The sequence below is a fragment of the Diorhabda carinulata genome, chromosome 8 (assembly GCF_026250575.1).
Source record: "Diorhabda carinulata isolate Delta chromosome 8, icDioCari1.1, whole genome shotgun sequence".
In the NCBI taxonomy this organism is placed as follows: Eukaryota; Metazoa; Arthropoda; class Insecta; order Coleoptera; family Chrysomelidae; genus Diorhabda; species Diorhabda carinulata.
Genome location: NC_079467.1, coordinates 18,026,621 through 18,048,694, shown reverse-complemented (window position 1 = coordinate 18,048,694; position 22,074 = coordinate 18,026,621). Strand labels below are relative to the sequence as shown.

The 22,074-nt window shown below is 33.2% G+C and overlaps 1 protein-coding gene across 1 annotated transcript; it reads left to right on the top strand.

The window, feature by feature from the left end:
- The first annotated feature begins 1,850 nt into the window (after positions 1–1,850).
- Positions 1,851–20,830, top strand: LOC130897605 (neurogenic locus protein delta-like). The gene is made up of 6 exons (XM_057806539.1): positions 1,851–1,916; positions 6,019–6,310; positions 8,840–9,031; positions 12,799–12,859; positions 15,959–16,089; positions 20,538–20,830. Exons 1-6 carry the CDS (start codon positions 1,851–1,853, stop codon positions 20,828–20,830), a joined length of 1,035 nt encoding a protein of 344 aa, XP_057662522.1.
- The last annotated feature ends 1,244 nt before the right edge of the window (positions 20,831–22,074 follow it).

Genomic DNA, 22,074 nt, shown 5'->3' with positions numbered 1-22,074 from the left:
AAATAAATTTATTCGGTGACTTATAAAACAAATAATTCAATCTAATTATCAATTTTATACCTGTATCTGTCAGAAAACTGATTCATTTTCTGATTATGACTTCAGAGAATATCGTGAAGGTATTGAGTCAAATCTTGAAACAAACTTTACGTACAAGGTAGCGAGACAAAAATACATAAAAGGAAAGAATTTAATCTTTTGATTTAAAAAAGCAAATAGGAAACCATCGAGCTTAAATACTCTCAAAAGTATTTTTCTCTTTGTGATTTTTCCACTACTGAAACAAAATCCAGAATCTCCTAAATCGATATCTCTCGTTAAAAAACAAAAAAAACGACTGTCAATACAGAATGACGACCTAGTTTATTCGAATCCACACTCAAGCCGATTTTCTTTAAAAGTTTCATAAATTTTTTATTATTAGTTAAATACACTTCTGACGAAGGCTGATTCATAATTTATTGACTAGAAAAAAGCATCATAATCATCAATTCAATCAATGAAATGAAAATTTGAAGACCAAGGATAATAAATTAAATTGTTATAAGGTCTTTTATACAGTGTGTTCCGGGACTTGATGCAAAAAATTATGAGTAGATGACGTGAAAATATTGCTGCGATATAAAAAGACATTCTAAAGAAAATTATCATAAATTGTAATTGTTTATTGAAAATACTTACAGGAGATATCAAAACTCAATCATACAAGTCTAATTGAACTGCAAATTGTAGAACATCTTGTTACTTACAAAAGGAATTGGAATGTAGATGTTTGTTGGTTAGCCTACACTTCTACACACTTCCGGAATCTACGAAGAATATTTCTTTGAATCGATTATTTTGATTCATGTATTTACTGATGTTGCACATACCAAGCTTTTAAGTAGGTTCATATTCTTTTGATAATAACCTCCTTCCAATAAATACTCACAATTTATGATAATTTTTTTCAGAATGTCTCAAATAAATGCAAAGATTTTAATGAGATGCTCAAACATCGGTCATGTCTCGACGCTCTCCCTTTCACTTTTTCAACACTTAATTTTTGAATAAGGCAAACTACAAGGGTGACATTAAAACTTTATAGTTACATAAATAGTTCTATCTGCGTGACAAAGTTCACCCACTGACGTAAACAGTGAAGCCGGACATGTTATATTATATTAATCGATGCCGTTTCGTTTTCCATTTCTTTTGTATCTTTTTATTATTTGCTCCCAATATTTTGTAACTATTTTTGAGTCTTTAGCAGCAGGTATGTCACTAAACAATTTGTGAACACATCGGGATATTGAAAAGTAAATGTGTGGAATATGAGTTACGGAATTTCTATGTAAAAATACATAATAACATGTCGTGTTTTAAAAACTTTGACAATATACGTGTTTTTTCAAATTTGTCAACTAAAAAAAGCTCTCAGTATTTCCCAAAACAAATTATTTATTACAATACGTTTCCAATCGACATAAATCGTACAAATACGCAATTTCTATGTTTGAACAGTATACGAAACAACTTTGTTCTAACAACCATTTAATGATAATATTGTTAACAGTTTAAGTTTACAGACGATTTCGATTCAAGACTCTCCTTTACAGTTACCAAAAGAAAGAAGCGGTGAACCAGGTCACTGTTCTTCATATAACCATCTTCTAGTCAAGTTCACGGCCGCATACAATTTCTTAACGTTCATAACGTGGGTTCTACTATTTAAATTGTACAATTGACACTGGAAATAACGGAGATAATCGATATAAATATTTGAGTGATCAATATATTTAAAATTATAATTCATAAATTGATATATAATAGTTAGGTGATACTTAATGATGCAAATTTTTTTGTATTCAATGACTTTTTTGCTTTTGGTGAACAGCGGTTTCAGTGCTAGATATATGCCGAAGTGGAAAAAACAAGTAAGTGAAACTTTTTATATAGTAAATTATTATTCTATATTTCATGTTTAAATGAAAAATGTATATAGAAAATACTAATTCCTTATGTTTCCTCCCTTATCTTTTGTGAAAATAGAGAAAATCTCATTTATATTATGTTACTTTTTCATTTATACACGTCTAAAATGGAAAGCTTTCATTCTCTTTGTATTTGAAAATCCCGTTGGTATTCACTGAAGCAAAATTATTTGAATCGAAATTCAATCTATAGTAATATTGAGAAAAAAGTAAAATGTTCAAAAAATTTCTAGCTTGGTAGTAGTTTCAATAATAAACTATTCTAGCATTATTAGAAGGTATAAAACTCGGCTTATTCAGATTAGTAAATCTAATTGATTCAAATTGAATGAGTTTTCTAGCATCACCAGCAATTTAATCTAAAATGAACTAATCCTATCCGTTCTAGGGAAAAAAACGAACAATCTAATTCAAAAAAATACTTTTCCAGACATTTAATACAGGATCAACTGATCCTGATTATTCTAGGATAATAGACAAACAAACTCATACAAAAAAACTATTTTTCCAGTTCTTGCATTGGTCTGGATTAGTAACCAAAGTTTAATCCAAGGTCAATGAGTTTTTCTAGTATCACCGGACATCTTATCCATAATCAAATGATCCTGGTCATTCTAGGATAGTAGACGAATGCGAATAAACGATTTTTTCAGTTCTTGGATTGATCTGTATGAGTGAACCCAAGTTTTTTTTAGTATCACTAGTCACCTTATCCAGAATTAACTGATCCTGGTCATTCTAGGATAATAGACAAACAATCTTATCAAAAAAATAATTTTCTTTTTCTTGAATTGATCTAGATAAATATACCCAATTTTTCTTCAAGGTTAATAAGCTGAGCCTGCTCGTTCTAGTATAGTACACACAATCTAATCCAAAAAACTAATTTTCCAGCTATGGAATTGATCTTTATAATTATACTCAAGTTCAATTCACTGTTAATAAGTTTCCTAGCAGGAATAGACATCTAGCCCAGAATCAACTGTTCCTGGTCATTCTAGTATAATAGATAAACAATCCAATCCAAAAGGACTAATTTTCCAGTTCTTGAATTGATCTGGATCAGTAAACCGAAGTTTGATCCAATATCAATAAGTTTTTCCTAGTATCACCAGACATCTAATTGACTAATCCTGGTCATTCTAGGATAATAGACAAATAATTTAATCAAAAAAACTAATTTTCCAGTTCTTGAATTGATCTAGATAATTATTCTCAACTTTAATTTAAAGTCAATAATTTTCCTAGCAGCAACAGATATCTAACCCAAATCAACTGATCCTGGTCATTCTAGAACATTGTACAAACAATATTATCTAAAAAAACTAATTTTCCAGTTTTTATATTCATTTGGATAAGTTTTTTCTAGTACCACCAAACATTTAATCCAGAATCAACTGTTCCTAGGAGATCGGACAATCTCATATAAAAAAACTAATTTTTAAGTTCTTAAATTGATCTGCATAAGTAAACTCAAGTTTGATTCGAGGTACATAAATTTTTCAGTATCGCCATCCAAAAGATATTCGATATTAAAGTAGGTTGAGAAAGTAAATCAAACCCTTTATAAACGGAATTGAGTCTACTTCAATTATTTGGTTGACAGTGAAAATTGAATGGAATCTTTCTAAATGAATATTGACCTCGTCTTTAAAGTCCTTATTAATAATATAATAATCATTAATCCAATAATGTTCTGAATTAATTTAGAGAAGAATTAAAATTGAAGTACAATTAGCATGAATCTGTTGTTAGAACCATAAATTCCTGAGCATTGTCCATAAAATAATTCTAATCGATCAAATGATTTAAACGTCCAGGAGTTCCATCCTTTTTTATTCCTAATCAATGGATTAGATCCTTCTAGTTATATTAAATTATATTCCAATTCCTATTTGCAAGTTTTCTAAGAATTCAAATGAAAAATTTCTCTTCAATCACTCACTATATTTTCTCGCGACAATTTTCATTTTATAAACGAAAGTAGTTACCTAAATTCGTAGTCCGTTTTCACTTACAGCTACAACTTTTGCATACAAATAGAGAACGTAAAAAACTCTATATTATCTTCATCTATATATATTGAATTTTAATATTATCATTGTCTGTTGATAGTTTAAAAATCGAGTCAACAACTATTTTTAGTTCAAGAATTTAAGAAATATTTGTATGAATATAGAAACCTGAAGGATTGATTGCCAATCAAAACATTTGTCAATCAGAAGTTCACCCCTATAACAAATTACTCAGTTAGTTTTGTCCTTCTCTAAGCTGTGTGAGAAGGTATTCAATTTTCTCGAAGTTTTCATCACAAATTTGTCCATCTAATTCATCCAAATGTTGACAATATTCTTCTTTTTGCAAAGCGCTTCATACTTCATCTAAAATATCTCTCATACACATAATGAGAATCATACGGTTGCTACTAAAAATTTCCTGTTAACTGATCATTTGTTTATGATCAACTCTTTGGCTATGTTCTCTGGTATACATTTCAATTTTATATACACATTTTCGAAAGTAGTGTATGGTTACAATGAAGGCTAACGCCTACGTCTTATGCCGACACCGGTGTATGAAAATAAAGGATTTCTACTATTCACCTCTGAAATAATTTCGAAAATAAATTCCGCCATTCTTTAAAGGGGAAAACAACTACTTTCCTGGCTAATGCCTCGACGAATATGGAATTACAACCCCTCTGAAGACTGTGATGTAAATAGACCTTTTTGTCTATATTAACATCCTCAATGGCTCGCAAATGGAAGGAGAGGGTGTAACTACTGACTAGTTTAGACGTTATTACGTCTCATCAGAGCAGTTTAACAACCCTTGTTCGAGCTTGAGACCCGAATTGAATACAACGCCAAAGAGCGTCGCATTTGATACATGTAGTTAAATACGTAGTGAACGCTAAGTGGCGCCATCCTCATTTCCAACTGCGAACCATTGGTCGGGTGAAATCTAGCGTAGTCGCCGATTATATAGATTTCCATGGCAACTGAGGTGTGCAAAATTTATCAAAATAAAGAATTTCTACTAGAACTGTCCCTATCTGAGACTTTACACAAATTCTTGATTGTACAATAACTACCTTTTAGATGTTTAACAATATTGAGAACGCGGTTTGCGTAGGTTCAGGTTAGTTCCTATTGGCTTTTTATGATCTTCGGAGTTAATAACCACCGCAATAGCAGCCGTATATGATTTCAAAAATCGTTCATTAATCTAGATAAAATTTAGTTGTCAGATTGTTGCCTTTGGAGGAAAATTTACCCTAATGGGGTTGCGACGCAAAATATTGTTTCGATACTCATGTTGGGGTGGATTAGTCCACATAAACGATGTCTACACCTTTTTGCGTCGCATATTTCCTACCTCAGTTTCCTGTTTCCTGTCTTTCGCTGTCAGTTTCTAGCTTTTCTGTTTAAATCATCTTCTACCTCTTTGAACCATTTTGTCTTAGGCCTACCGCGTCTACTATTGCATTATGTCTTATTTCTTCCTTCTCTTCATAAATACCTTAGCTACGTAGCTCGCTGAGCTTTGATTTTTTATGTACCCTGGCCACTGAATTCGTTAGTTATTTCTAGGTTCTCCTTTAGGTGTTAGTATGCTTATCCTTGCCTCGCTCATAGTCATCTAAATTAATTTTCGCAGTTTTGCGTCTATATCTATTCATTCTAGTGCTGCTAATGGATGGTTTCTTGTGAATGAGTCAAAGGCCTGTTGAAAATCGATGAAGAGCATCTATATCACTATTTGGTGCTAATTTACGTTTTCCATCAATCGGAAATAGACTTCGTATATTAATTCTTCTTCTTTTTTGTTTAATTACTCTTAGTGGTGTTAACATTGTCATAACCAACTTCAAAGACAGACGATGAACACCTTAATTGTCTGTAGCAACTTTAAATAAATGCTTTTTGTCAATAATATAAACACTGTGCGATATTGCCCGGTGTAATTTTAGGTGTTCGATACTGTTTTTGAAAAATAAACATACCAACAGAATATTTCACTGTTCTGTTTTTAATTATTTCAGGCATGCGAGGTTCCATCTTCTCGGAACTCGCATTATATATGTACAGACGATGGAGAAGTTAAATGCTTACCTGGATGGACGGGTGACTTGTGCGACGTACCAAAGTGTCGATCAGGATGTGATCCTATTCAAGGATACTGTAATCGTCCAGGAGAATGTATTTGCAAATTGGGATATTACGGAGAAAAGTGTAATAAATGTATAACGTTACCAGGATGTCAACATGGTTATTGTAATGTCAGCTTTGAATGTATTTGTCATGAAGGTTGGGACGGAATATTTTGTACTGAACGTAAGTAATTATTAAGATTCCCATTCCTATTAAAATAAAGTAGAATGAAAAGTGCCTCTAGTACAATTTGTAGCCTTATGTTACACTAATTATGCATTGAGAACTGACAACACCGCTATTACCAGGTGAAAATTATAATTACAAGTTTTTTTAACAGAGTTTAAACTCTATTTATCGAAGAAAAATAGTAAATAAAAAAAAATTCACGTATAGTGCACGTAATAAAGGTTGAAAACGCTAGTGTAAACGCACTCAGCAATTAACAATTAATTTGTGGTTTCATACATCAGTAATAAAAATTATAAATAATTAAACACAACTTTTATCACAAAAACTTGGAATAGACATAAAATGAACGGCCAAAATATCGAACACATTCATTTAAAAACCAGATAGAAATCGAAGGAAAATATGTATATTGAAACATTAAAATGAAACCTTCATTTTCTACCTCAATAAATACATTTTCTTATTCCTCATCAGATGACATTTATATTCTCTGCTTGCACATCAAGGACAATGTCTTTATTCCACATTTTGGTTTCAACCTTTTCCCGGAAATGTCGAATACACTTTTTCCACTTATCAAGTATAGAAAATTCAATTATTTCCTATTGCACCGTATTACTTCACATCTGCCCAGATCAACTCAATGGGATTGATTTCACAATGGTTAGTTTAGGTTACGAGAATCAAAAAATGGTTTTATTTTGTTTTTTGGCCATTCTATCAATAATGTGTGAGTTATACTACATCGGTATCGATATTTTCAGAAGTTGAATAAATGCTTTCCTTGTTGCCATTGGTAGTTTCCTAGTCTGATACGAAGTATTGTCTAATACAGTTCTCTTCAAGCTTCGGTAGAGTTTTCGACAACCAATTTTCGTAAGAGACCTCGTCCATTTCCTCTTGTTAGTCCCCGGGTATTTTCAATTCAAATATCCATGAAGTATCTGGCAGAAAAATAATCTTTAATGCCGATGTCACAAATTTTGAGTATCTTTCCTTTTCCTATAATTAAATTTTTCCTATAAAACCAGGCAGGTATAGAACCAAACATAAAATGTGTTGTTAATTGAACTCTCTTGATTTGTAATAATATGGAAATGATCTAAGTCAACCCAATAATAAATAATAGTGAATATCTTTTTAGAAACAAGCTTTCATTAAAATGAAATTTTAGAGGGTTCAATATGTGGCTTTAGAAAAGGAAGAAGCTCAAATAACTTGATATTTGCGATGAGATTAGATCAGAAATTAATAAATGTAGATAAAGAAACTCATTCACGTTTTATTATTTTGGAGATAGTCTTTGATCAAATAAGAAGAGAAGATAAGGCTATAAGTAGAAATCAATGAAAATAAACTTCTTAGATTTGATTACACACCTACATAAGAGTACAAATAGTTTTTTGAAACGTTACCTACTTGGTGGGTTTTTAAGAATGCTTGCCTTGAAGATTATGTAGAAGAGTCCACCCAAACATCATCCTCAGTAAGTCCAGCGTTTCATCCAAGTAAATTTTCCTATTTTTTGACAAAATTGTTCAATTTTTTCAATGTATTCTCGCCTCCACAGAATTATTTCTGCTTTTCCTAATCATAAACTATTCCTTCCTTGTTTTTTTGTTTTGGAATCTCATTTCTTTCAATAAATTATAAAATGTTGATTTTTTCAAATCAAGTCCTCGTCTTCGTTAATTACATTTAGAACTTTATTCAATGTAGGTAACTTATTTTAAAAGAAAAAATTCTCCACAATTCTTCTGATGGCCCTCGTGTCGGAATAATCGATTGAATTGTTAATTTTTTTGGGCTGGCTACTCAATCATAAGCTCTGTAGTCTCGAACGATTCGGTAGACACTTGAAGACAATAGTCTCGAAATATTTGCCGTTTTGGAAATAAGTTCCTCAACAATCCTGTCATCATTTTCTTACATTCCATTTTCATAGATATTCACAATCATTTCTTTTTCGCTAGCGTTAAAATGAAGCTTTTTAGCTCTTTTCTTATGCAGAGTATAGCTAATGTCAACAACTTTATCAGCTGTATCTATGTCGGACAGGTTTAAGCAAATTACTCAGCTGACACATATAAACAATCTCGTCCCTTCCACTCGGCTATTTATTTGTGGTATATGATTTGAACCACTAACGATGACGTGTCACTTTTCAACCGGGCTGCTCACATGCTGATCACACACTGATCATTCTTTTGACTTACCAAGTTTCTTCGATGAAAAGACATAAGCAACAAACATTTATCATTTCGCGGTAAGATCATAATATAAAATCAGCCAACATATAATCAACTCATACATATTTCAAGTTAATTCAACATTTGGCCCTTAAGTACTCCACATACTCATTAAATATCGCTGGTACACTAAATTTAATCTTAATCGTGGTTGCATGTTGACGAAATTTGTTCGGAAACGACTAAGGTATTAAAAGGAATACTATGGACTGTAGTACATTTCTGAATATATTAGAAAGAAATGTTGAAACTTCTTTCTTTTTGTTTTAAGCCATTTGTCGACAAGATTGTCATCAAACTAGAGGTTACTGCGACGCACCAGGAGATTGTAGGTGTCGATTAGGTTGGGCTGGTAAAACATGTAAAGAATGTCAAGTTCTGCCGGGTTGCGTGCACGGGTACTGCGATAAACCACTTGAATGTAAATGTCATCAAGGTTACACTGGACTGCTGTGTCAAACACGTGAGTATTTTCAATTAAAAAGTCAGTGACAGTAATTATCTATTTATATTCATACTTGATCAAGAGACACTTCAATTCATAATGACTGCATTCTGTTTTAAACCAATTTTTTACGGTAAGGCTACCATTTCATCAAAATTAAATTGAAGAAAAATGTCCCTTGAACTGATTCATACTTAACACTAGCAGAAAAATATGAAATTTATCATTTTTAAGTAAATTTTAGAGTCATAATTACTATTTATAACTCCTAAAACAGTCTAACTATTCAATATAAACGAACTGATCATATTATCCCACAATTTCTTCAAGATACGGTATCTATTTCCTCAATTTCCCTATTCCGTGTTTTTATATCTATTTTAACAACATTTATTCTCCTACAAAATCATTTGATCCTTTTTTGGAAGAGGGATTAATAGTGGTTCTCTAGTTTCCTTTGTTGTATGAGTTTTATAGAAAAAACCATTTTCAAGTCTAATCTACTTTGATAAAAAAAAACATGGAGGCAATACCTATTTTTCAAAAAGGAACTATTACTTGCCTCAGATTCTCATATATATACAGAAAGTTGTAGTATTTCAGTCCTCACTAACTCACAACAAGTTATTCTATAATTTCCTTTATATCGGTAAGCACATTCTTGATACATCAGCATTTACATCAATTTTTTGACGGTTTTTGAGTAACTCAAGACCTGTTTTGACGACATAGTTCCTCGATCTGATTTTTAACACCATTATTTCTATCTCTTTCCACATTCATAATCATGTATTGGTCCTTTCACTTTTTGTTCGGTAGGCCTCTAACCATATGTCTTCTTCTCATATGCTCATTTACAAAACTTTCTTGATGCAGATACAATATTCATGTTAGCTGGTTTCCAAAATTAAGAAACAGCTAATTGTAAACCGATTCCATATAGATCCACAGGCAGATATAAGCGTTATGTACAGTTTATGGCTATAGAGGACTAATAAAAGACCAAAAACTTGTATTAGCTCATGTTTAATAATGAAAATTTTTAGAGTAATCTTCAATATTAAAAATGACTGTACTGAGTTTTGCATTAGAAATTAGATTTTAATACTCTTTAGTACATCAAAATAGACTATTATGATTATGTTCACTTTGAACTTGAAATTGAGGCGAAAAAATTCGGAAGTGAGTATCTGTATGACGTGAAAATACTGCTGGGTCATGAGGGAAATTTTCTCTTAAGACCTCTCGTTTCTGAGTTATAAGCATTTGAAGTTGCGGAATCAAAATTTATATAAAGTATATTTTCTTAATTGTACATCCGGACATTAATTCTACACTACTATCTAAAGTCCAGAAGCGGATAATTCCGGATAATGGTTAATAATCCGTAACTTTTACAGGGACAACCTGTACAATCTAAAAATAGCAAAAATTAAGGTTCTCTTTTGTTTAACTCGATAAAATTTATGGTTTAGAAGATAGAAGATTTTTAGATCCTTTCATATGCCAAGTAAACCGTTCGCCATAAAAAGATATTCTGAAGGAAATTATCATAAATTTTAATTATTTATTAAAAATCAAACATTTATAATTGAACTGCATACTGTCAAACATCGTTTTTCTTAAAAAATTGTAAAACTGAAATGTAGAAGAATTTAGTTGATTAGCATATAACCCAAATAAAACTCCCGGAGTCTACGGAGGACATTTCTTTGAACTTGGAAAAGCATTTCAAGATTCTGTCTTATAGCCTAACAATGGAAGTTTATTCTATCGATACTTTCGTTCCTTGTATTAACTGGTGTTGCATGTACCAAGCTTTTGAGATATCCCTAAAAAAATGAATCCATTGTTTTTAATTCAGGGGAACGTAGTGTTCATACAAATAGACCTCTCCAACCAATACATTTATCAGGAAAACTGTTCTTAGGATGATTTTTCACACATCACATGTCACTACGAATATTTAGAGGAATATCACAAAACTTCTGTGGAAATCATTTTGGAGAAATTGCAAGTATCGCTGACCGGCCAGTTTATTATCAAAACATCCGGACCTACTAAATCATTACCCACTATTCCTGCCCAAATATTAACACAAAATTTATGTTGATTCTTTGTTTGAATTAAACCGTGAGGATTTTCATAAATGTAACTTGTTTATCAATAAATTATCCTCTACTTCCACGGCATGCACTTTATGAATGTGAATGGAGTTAAGAATATACTCCCGGAGAATCCTATTGATGGTTGTCGTTAAATTGTAATGACATTTTGCGCACGCTAGTTGTGAAATCAGGATCAACTACATCTAATGCATTCAAATATAAAGCTAGTGTTTGTATATTCCTAAAACATCATTCTAAAAAAAATAATGGTAACTAGTTGTCTACATGAATTAAGTAGTTACCGTAAGCTGCGATCTTCTTCTTTTTCTTACGTTAGGACTAGGTCCTGTATTTTCATCAAAGGTTTACCAGGAGTAGTTGGGATGCTGAGGACCAGCTTTCATACCACCTTATAGGTGGTCGTCCAGGAGGTCGAGTTGTGTCTGGTTTCTTTTCCTTTGCAATTTTTGCTAACCGCTCATTTGGCATTCTGTCAACATGGTCTCTCCATTCTCTTCTGCGGCTCCTTGCCCATCTTACTACATCCTGATTATCGCACATGTCCCTTATTTCTTAATTTTTCTTCCGATCGAGTAACGTATGTCCTGTTATTGAGCTGCGATCAATCCCACTAAAAGTTCTACAGCAGGAAAGTGTTCAATATACAACACTCTGGCTTCTGACGAGGTACCAGAATCCAATCTATACATCAAGTGTATGTGGGTATATTTACTAAATGTAAATTCTACCATATTGAAACGTTAAATACGATGTAATAATGATTGATAACAGGTTCTGAAAATATTGACAGCAAACTGACATCAACAAATTAAATCGCTTGCAAATTTTAATTAAATATCTTATTTGAGAGTAGCCTAGTAGATGAAAAATGATTATTATCACTTTAAAGCTTCTCCTTATGCCAGTAATAACACCTCCTGTAATACACTACAATTTATGATAATTTTTTCAGAATGTCTCTTTATAGCAAACATTCTCCATGACATGTACAACGAACGAAAAATCTACATATCACCTATACCATCGACTTGATTAAAGGGTACCTTTTTGTCAAATACTCGATTGAAAAATTAATTTTTGCTATCTTTATATTGTAAATGTTACGGATTGTTAACCATTGGGCATGAGCCGCACCTGGTCTAATGTATAAATATGGACATACCTAATGATCCATGAAAATTCATAGTATGGTTTCAATGTGTAGTTTAGAAATTATACTCAAATATAAAGTCGAATTTCGGACTTTTAGAAACGTATAATTCTTTACCGGAACACCCTGTAGAATTTGCTTATCTTTCTAGTATTTCTTCACTTTTTTTATTCTCATTATAATGTTAACACATATTTCATTACTTTTATTTACATTTCATTTTTCTTAAATTAGCAAAAAGTATTCTAAAAGTACAAAAATTGAAGCGACGTGGCTTCAATTACACATTTATTTTTCAAGATGTATTTTGTAAAAAAAAGACTCTAATTTGAAGAGAAATGTCACATAATTTATATAGAAATCAATTAATCTCATGCAAAATTCAACTAAATTACAGCATAGAACAACTCTACTCAATCGTTATAATAAACGGAGCATTCATAACTTCAATTGGAAAAAATTGTTGTTCATTTATTAAAGGGTTTATTCGTTCTTTTTTTTTTTAGCAATTTGTTCGTCGAGCTGTCACAAAGAGAGGGGATATTGTACCAAACCAGGAGAATGCAGGTATGTTATTGATGTACAGAATGTAGCAAAGTAAGAAACTAACTATCATAGAACCTTGTAAACATCGCTTAAAGCCTGAAAGAAAAACACATCGAAAATATTGGACGACCGACGAAATTCAGTGCTTATGAAAAAAAGAAGCCTCGAAAATTCTGACAGAAGTATGAAAAAATAGAAAAAAGCATTTAAGTATCGTCAAACCAAAGAGGAGTAGATAGCAGAGAAATTCACAGAGAGTCTGCACGACTCACAATATGCCCAATAGGGTGGAGGGAAAACGCTACAAAAAAATTTTTTTTCTGCTTCAGATTTCTTGTCTGCTTCAGATTTCTTATAGTTACAAAAAGTTGCTGTGTTGTGTTTTTAATCACAGGAGGCTTAGCAATTTAAATAAAATAAAGTTTGAGGGTTCACCAGGTTTAACAGAAGCCGAATTCTAAAAAAAAAAGGAATATTTCCTTTTAGACTTCTAAAAACATATTTTAATATTTTTTCATTATAATAGCACAAAAGTTCAAGATTATAGATATCACTAATTAGCAAAATCATTGTCCCAAGGAAATATTGACATCTGCAGGATCCGCAAGAGTGACCAAATCTCATACAAAATGATTATTTTACGTGTTAGACCTACGAAGAAGTTTCTTGCTTAATTTGTTTAGGAAAAAGTAGCCCAGAGCTCACTACGTGGAGGTCACTGCTAATTTAGCTCCTTCATATCTCAGCGCTACCACCCAACCTATGACATCTCAAAGTTTGGAAATTTACTGTTAACTATCAAAATTTATATTCCCTTTTGGTTTCGAAAATTTGCATTGAAGTTTTGCTTTTAAAAACCCGTCTTTTCTGCTGGTCCCACTTACCGACAAAGAAGCCTCAGTTACAAGCTTAATACTACGTTCCACTGTCTGTGTATGACAAGGAAATTTATACTTTCTTTATACTCGGATTGCTTCTTGAAGATCTGCTTCTGTAATATACCGAAAAGCCGATGGTTCGCTTACCGTTAAGCTTTGTCAATAGATCTCGGTACACTCACTTGCGTCAAAGTTAATTATTGTTATGGAAATCTATGACCTTGTCACATTTTTTGTTCATACATCTAGAATACTTAATAAGATTCCGAGGATTCCGAACATCAATTACTTTCCGTTATACTGAGAAGGATTATCAGTTCCAGCATATAACCCTTACATACGGTTCACAAATATCAGCCAGTGAGCGTGATTTAGTTTTCCAGAAGATCTGTTAGCCAAATCAGTTGGACTTTTGTCATTGACAACAGTATGACATATTTCTATCTAATAGGTATCTTTGGTCAGTACTTAGATTTAAAAGCTAAAGAAGGTTACTCAACTTCTTTTACAATTGGCCTGTATTCAGTTAGGGAAAAGGTTCACATTTTTGTGATATAACGCCAATTGGTTCAGTAAAACTCTTTAAGCCTGTAGTTTGTCCATCTAAATGCTGAAACAAGTGCCGCAGTGGAAGTTCATTGCCTTGTAACAGTATTACTGAATTTGTTATCAGCAACAGCTACACGGAATTGAAGGTATGTAAATTGAAACAAAAAAATTAAATTTTAAAAGCTTCTTCTAAAAATTGGGCATCTGGCGGACTCTCTAAACATAAATTGAACGAGATAAAATATCATAATCAATATTTGAATCTAAATGCAACTTTCTGTAACTATCACAGCAAGGTAATAATTTTATTTTCGCTCCACCCCAATTCCCAATAAGCTGTTATGTCTTTCTCAAAGTCATATACCGTAGAATTTAAGAAAAGTTGGAGGTGGAGAAGAAGAGAGTTTTTGTTTGTCTAAACTGTCTTAATGCAGCAATGTCTTGACGTCAACCAAAATATATATGTCTGTTCCATCGATTACAATGAGGCATTTGATGAAGTAAGGCACAAACAATTAATTAATAAAAGCTCTAGAAACATTGACACAATGGGTGTAATAATAGCGAAAATGTACCTCAATCAAACTGCGTCTGTTCACTTCCAATTTATATTAACGAATGCAGTGGAAATCAAACTAGGAATCAGACATGGTGTGTTGTTTCTCTACTCTTTTTCAACGTTTTCTCAGTGAGAAAACTTCACTGGCGAAACAAATGGCGCTCAACTGATTAATCTGCGCTATGCAGAAGACATAGTACTTCTCGCTGAAAACATGCAAGTATGGTGTACAAGCAAAGAGGATGCTGAAAATATCATGGACAGATCATGTCATCAATGCTTTCAGAAGAATGGAGAAGTATTCTTCGTTACATGGAAAGAACTTCAATAATATCTTGGCCGCATTATGAGAGGTCCAAAATATGAGATCCTACATTAGTAAGTGATGTAAAGAGTCATGTCCCTCAGTTAACGGCTCAAATGATGGTATAAGAACTTAAAATCAACCGCGAAAGGATCAAGGAGATTATGCCCTTTGCAAAAATGGTGATGAACCTTTCAGAAGATCGAAACCAGCGTTCTAAATCACAGAAGATTGTATGGAATAAACAGTGATACTATATATCCTATTCATTCTTAGAATGTTTGTGAGCTCCGGATGAATGGTATGATTTTTCCTAAGAATACAACTATCTTATTTTCACCTAGTCGCCTTAAATGATTATATTTTTCTCACACACAAGTAAGCAATACGCACTTGACTCCTGTTGTCACTACAACCCATGAGCACTAAGTCTGTTTCAAAGGGTTTCCAATACAACCACTTACCCTTGTTATTATTTTGGATTTTGATGACAGTAATTTGATTGTGTTGTTCAGTTTCAATTATTCCAGGTCTTAGTTACAATTTCTCATCAATACATCCCTAATCAGGTATTTACCTGATAACTTAATATTTATCATACTAAGAAATAAGTTGAATACAAATATAGTGACATGTATTACAAAATTGGGAATTTGTTACTGAATTATCTTGATTTTAGATCTTTTATGATTGAAAATTAGTTTCAAAAATAGGTAAAAACCTATTTCGGAATATTTTGAACATTATTTATAAAATAGGTCGAAATTTCAATGCTTTCACCTGTCATTTTCTTTTGGTTTTTATCATTGAAATTGATTAAAATTTTTCAGATGCCGTGTGGGTTGGTCAGGAAAAAATTGTGATAAATGCTACCCTTACCCTGGTTGCGTCCACGGTACATGTCGCAGACCATGGGAGTGCAATTGCCAGAAAGGATGGGGAGGAATGTTATGTGATGAAGGTAAACAAAATCTTTATGGGTCATACTAATTTAGGGCTCCTAAATATGTGTGGATCACCCTCATCTTGTGCCATAACTGCGTGAAGGGCACCTGCGCATCAAAATAAAAAGTGAACAACACTAGACAACCAAAAATTGATTTTCCTTTAAAAAAAATGTAGTTTGCTCTCTATGACTATCACAGATCTGAAGTTGAGTATATTTAAAATGTCTGTTTCTGATGCGTCTTCATGTCATTCGCCTTTTGAATGTCAATATTATGTGGGTATACCTCCATCATGAAAATTAGGACAGGGTACGGATGGTATATAGCAGTGTTTTTCAATATGTGGGTCGAAGAAAAAGGCAAGGAACACAATAAGAACACAATTTTAGTGAGAAGAATGGGCTTGTTTATTTTTCAAAAGTTTATCAAATCGTGGTGTTATTTTTAAAAAGTTAATAATCAAATCATTTTCCAATTGCAGTCTATTTCTCTTTTTAGACTTAATGTCTACCATTGCAGAAAACGTCAGTTCATACAAATATGAAGTGACGATTGGCACTAATGATTTTAGAGCTTCCCTAGCTAGCTCTGAATATTCATGTTTTCTTTTCATCCACACTTGGGGAATAAAATTCCATTTTAAGCATGCCATCAGCAGCTAAATTTAGAAGAGATTCTTTCATATTGTGGTGACATCAGGGTTCAAAATCCATCTACGCCCATTGTCAGCTTCAGAGTGCAAGTCTGGAAAGTATGTCAAAAGTTTCTCTCGTAAATTATGCAAGCTCTGTATCAGGCAAGGAATGTGAGCCCTTACTACAAGACTTTGGTTTGATGCATTATCTTCAAGAATCTTCTGAACATATGAAAAAGACTCAAATATATTGTTTCGCAGAGAGGATGACCACAAATGAAGTGAAATGCTTTGACTTTTCTTCTAGACCTTGGAGGTGCTTGCTCAAATTATTAAGGTGGCTAAAAAGATCTGCCAATAATGCTAATTTCAAGAGCCAAATAGAACTCAAGTCTAGAACTCTTGTCAATACCTTTCCTTTGGATAGCCACCTGGCCTCTGTGTGATAAAGGAGATGTTAATGAAGCGAGCCCATATCTTCATAAACGATTCTGAATAGCCAGGTTTGCAAGGCTTCACCTTTGATAGAATTCACAATTTTCATTACCTCCTTGAGCATATCATTTAAATCAGAAGGTACTACCTTAGCAGCTAGAGCCTGTCGATTAAGAAAACAGTGTGTCCAGGATATGTTTGGCATTATCGATTTTAATTTCGCAACGAGTCCGCTATTTCTGCCAGTTATAGCTTTAGCGCCAAGTGTTTTCTAAAAACATATCGTATAAACACTGGCCAGAGGTGTTTGCAGGAAGTGCTTTGCAAAATAAGATTTCTTCTATGATACTCTCGTCTGTTTCAAAGCGCACAAATACTACAAACTGAGCACAATCTGAAACATCTGTAGATTCGTCAAACCGAATAACAAAATATTAACTGTTCTTTAATTTTTCATTATTATTTTCATTTCATTATCATTTATTCTTCGTGAAATTGTAATATCAGAAAGTGGTATGTTTTTCAACATGTTTACCTCCTGCTTATTTACCATAATTTCAACCATATCACGAGCTGCTGGCAAAATAAGATTTTCGGCAATTGTATGTGGTTTCTCTGCTTTAGCAATTTGATACGCGTCTTTGTAGCTAGCTAATAATGCTAACTCATTGATACTGGATACCTGAAATTAAACAAAACAATATAAAAATTAAGCACGCGGAACCTTTGCACACCAAAATTGATAATTGATAATTGATTGTTAATAAAAAGTTGTATGCATACAACAAAAAAATAAACATAATAAAACATCAACAATAAAAACAGCAACAATTGGGAAGACACTATTTTATTACATGAATCATGGTATTTTCCTGCTGACTAAGAGCTTTTAACTTTCGTTCAAAAATATCCAACGGCTCATCAACTTCTTTTTGACGCTTTATTGCTTATGACTGTGAACCCGTATTTCAAATAACTGTCAGCGTAATGTCTATTTTTTTCGGGTTTGATTCACCACCACCGCTATTGAGACTCGTACCAGATGTTGAAGGTTGCGATCTCTTGAGAAACTTATCCATTTTACAAATGTGCGGAGCGAGCGAAAAAAAAAAAAGAATGACGTCCGTACTCAGTACTTAACTGAGTGAGATGAAAGTTGAAACAAAAGAACATTCCGGGCGGCGGCGGGTGGTACGCGCGGGGCACTTCCTGTCACCGCAACAACAATACGGTGTGGCAACGTCGCCGTCGCAGTTTGGCTCGGGTCAACTGGCATCCAAATTAAATCGCGAGTAGCTTTACCTACTTACCTTGTATCTATTTTCAACTCTCACGGCTTGTAGAGTAGATCTGAATATCAATATATAAATGTATCAAAATAGAAAAAAATCATTAACATAGTCTTTTAATTAAATTGTATTTCTTAGTCTTTCTATGACACAAGGGGGTGGCCAGAATTTTTCAGCTTGTAAGGGGGTCGCGAAATCGGAAAGATTGAAAAACACTGGTATATAGAAAGGTTATATATTGATATTTTGATATCTCACAACTCAGTCGAGAAGACTATTGGAGGTGATAGACATTGTGGAGTAGTTATAACGGACAATTATTGCGAATACTTTGATAGAGAAAATTAGACGATCCCAGCAACTGCCTTGCATTTAAGGAAAAACGACAACAGAGACAATTTTTGGAGAAGAACAGATTGTCTCGGGAAAATTCTTCATTCTGAGTTGGAGATGCTTGAATATAAACTATAAAAGGAGAAAATTTGGGAGGCCTTGAACCTCTGAACGAACTACTACTAATTTAGTTCAAGATTGCCTGTACTAACCTAACCTAACCTTCTGGGTGAACAGTAAACATGAGGAAATTGATTAGTTTATAACACAAGCACTTAGAGGCCACGGATGTTTCCTCAAGTACCTATATACCAGATAGAGATGCTTCTATTAGAGGGGAGGATGATGCAGTACATACACTCTTCTTCTGGTCCAGATGGGAAGACGTAAGAATCTTGTATACCCAAAAATATGGAAGAAGTCTTAATGTTGCTAACTTGATGGAATTATTGAAAGAATCAGAGGAGTCCTGGAAGTACAAGGTGTCTCAAAAAACAGTTCACATTGAAAAAAAAACAATTTTAAGATAAGTAAGAAGATTATTAAATAAATGTTTCATAGATATTAAAAAAAGTTGCTTGGGAATTCATTTCTCACAAATAACATTGTCCAAATGTAAACTATCGTGCTGACGGCATTCATGTAATTGAGCCTCAAAAATACCTAAGAGGGCTCGGCAAGTATTCTTCATAATGGCTGCAATTTCGTGACAGATATTTTCTTTTAATTGTGCCAGGGAAGTCGGTTTGACATAACTGCACTGAAAAAGTCCATAGTTGTTAAATCGGGACTGCGTGAAAACCAGCTCATTTCACCTCTCCTGGGAATCAATTTAGCAGAAAAAATTTCACGAACTCTTGGCAGAGATCTATTGGAAGGTGCTCCATCCTGATATATCAATGTTGCTTGGTTATAACCATTAAATTTTTGCTCAGGCAAAAAGAAGTCGTCCATCATCTGCACATAAGGTTACCAATTTACAGTAATTGCGTTCCCTTCCATTTTTTAAAAAAAGAGAGGGCCTATAATTCCTCACTCTCATACGGTCACTTTAACTGAATGAAGAGGTTTCTGATATTACTGTTTTGGATTGGTTGCACTCCAGTATCGAAAATTTTGTTTTTTGACGTGCCCATTAAGATGAAAATGAGCTGCATCCAAAAACAAGATGCTGGTAAACGTTGCGCTCAGTCATCTGGTTCACGAAGTGAAGAATCTGACCAACAGCCCGCAGCTCAAATTCTTTCACCAACTGAATTAGGCAAAGTAAGGCTCGTCACGAGCAGACCGAGTCTGGCACTGTCCACGTTTACGACCGTTCTAGAATTTCTCGGACGATCCGAATGTCGGGTTATCCTGTGTGACACGGTCTCTTCAAATTTCTCAAGCCATTCTCCAAGCAGTCGAGCTCCTGGCGCATCATTTAAGTGATCATTTCTCCAAATAGCTGTGCCTACGCAAAAAGCAATACCAAGATGAACTTTTACTTTAAAACACCTTGTATACTTATAAAGCGCTACAGGCTATCATAGAGACTTAAAAGAGAGAGAGAATTACAAAATGCATGAGGGGGATTTTAGTTGGTAAGAGTTCGGTAATTAGCCGATGAGTGGATAGAGGCTGGCTATAGGGTGATCTTCTACGGAAAAGACCTCATCTAATTTCCAATGTTCTTCTCAACTTTCGTATCTTATTTTTCCTGTTGAATTACTCAGTTTTCTATAAAAATTTCTAATGATTTAACTGCACTAATATAAATGTCGTCTTTCAGAACTAAATTATTGCGAAAACAATCCAGGAACGTGTAAGAACGACGCCAAATGTATCTCTCTACCTAAAGACGAAGGAAGTTTCAAGTGTTTGTGTCGCGAAGGCAGTTCCGGCAGAAATTGTGAATATTCAGATGTAACAACCACCAACCCAATCACAGTCAAACCCTCCAACATCTCAATGGAAAATGTTACATATACCACCGAAATAACACAATCAATAACAGAAGTCAATGTGAATAATGAAACAGTGGTAGTACAAAACGACGATGTAGTAACAGATAATGAAACTTAGAAATGATATCTTCTCATATTTATATTTATTTATTATTATTTATTCAGTAAAAATTCATTTATTTATTGTTTCTGTTTGGTTATGAAAAGGATATTGAATTTAATCAATGATCCCAATTAATGAATTATTTTCTTATATATTTACATTAGCAGTAGTCTATGTTGTAGGCCAGGGGTCTCCAAACTACGGCCCGTGGACAGATTTTGTCCGGCCCGTGGACAGATTTTGTCCGGCCCGCGGAGAGCTAGCATACTTGAAAACTCCTTTTAGAGAACATATTTTTTATAGCAAATTAAATTTAGTTTACTGAAGTATTCTAATTTTATGTTGAATAATTATTAATATGACATCTACATTGATATGGTCATGGGCTAGCTACTCTAAACATTGTTGTACGCTTATTGTTATTGTTTTTGTGATAAGTTGGATAAAGAAACACAGAATTGTAATGAGTAAAGACATGTATAATATGCAGAAAATTTAACTTCAGTACACAATAACTAACAAAGTATTGAAATGAATCCAACTAACATTTTATTCACTTTAAATGAAAACATAACTTATAATAAGCATAATGACATATGAAATACTAATGAGATTTATGTAATTGCGATTTTTCACTGACAATAGTTTGTAGTTGTGGACTAATTTCACTTGTAGCAATTCTTAAAAGATATTCAAGATGATCATCAGTTAATTTAGATCTGTGAACATTTTTTGTGTACTTTTGGAGAATGTCTTCTCACACAAATAAGTATTACCAAAAACAGAAAACAGCCCACGAGCAATTTTATGCAAATTATCAAATTGTGTCATTGGAAGACTCTTATAAAATTCCAACAAAGATGAGTTTTGATATTTGTTCTCAATTATATCACTGCACTGTAGATCAATCATTTCCATTTGAAGTTCCAGGGCTAGGATTTCAATGTCCTTTTCAGGGCACATTTCTTCGGCTACTGCAATTATGCATTCTTTGATCACTTCTTCATCGGTGATTGATTTTCCACGCTTTGCAATATCAAGAGTCACACGAAAGCTGGCACGAATTTCAGCCTTTTGTTCAGTTTTGAGTTTTGTAAATGGAGATTGCTGCAATTTCAATCCGCGCAAACTTCCTGTATATTTTGAGTAATTTTGAAAATGTTTTGTTTCATAATGAAGTTTAATGTTATATTCTTTGAGAACAGCTGTGCTTTCATTGCAAATCAAAAATAGCGCCTTGTTACTGGACTCAATTACGA

Excerpts from the sequence above, each read along its gene's own strand:
- LOC130897605 (XM_057806539.1), top strand. The coding sequence starts at position 1,851 with ATGACTTTTTTGCTTTTGGTGAACAGCGGTTTCAGTGCTAGATATATG. Across the intron at positions 9,032-12,798 it reads TGGACTGCTGTGTCAAACAC|CAATTTGTTCGTCGAGCTGT; the intron begins GTGAGTATTTTC and ends TTTTTTTTTTAG. Across the intron at positions 16,090-20,537 it reads AGGAATGTTATGTGATGAAG|AACTAAATTATTGCGAAAAC; the intron begins GTAAACAAAATC and ends GTCGTCTTTCAG.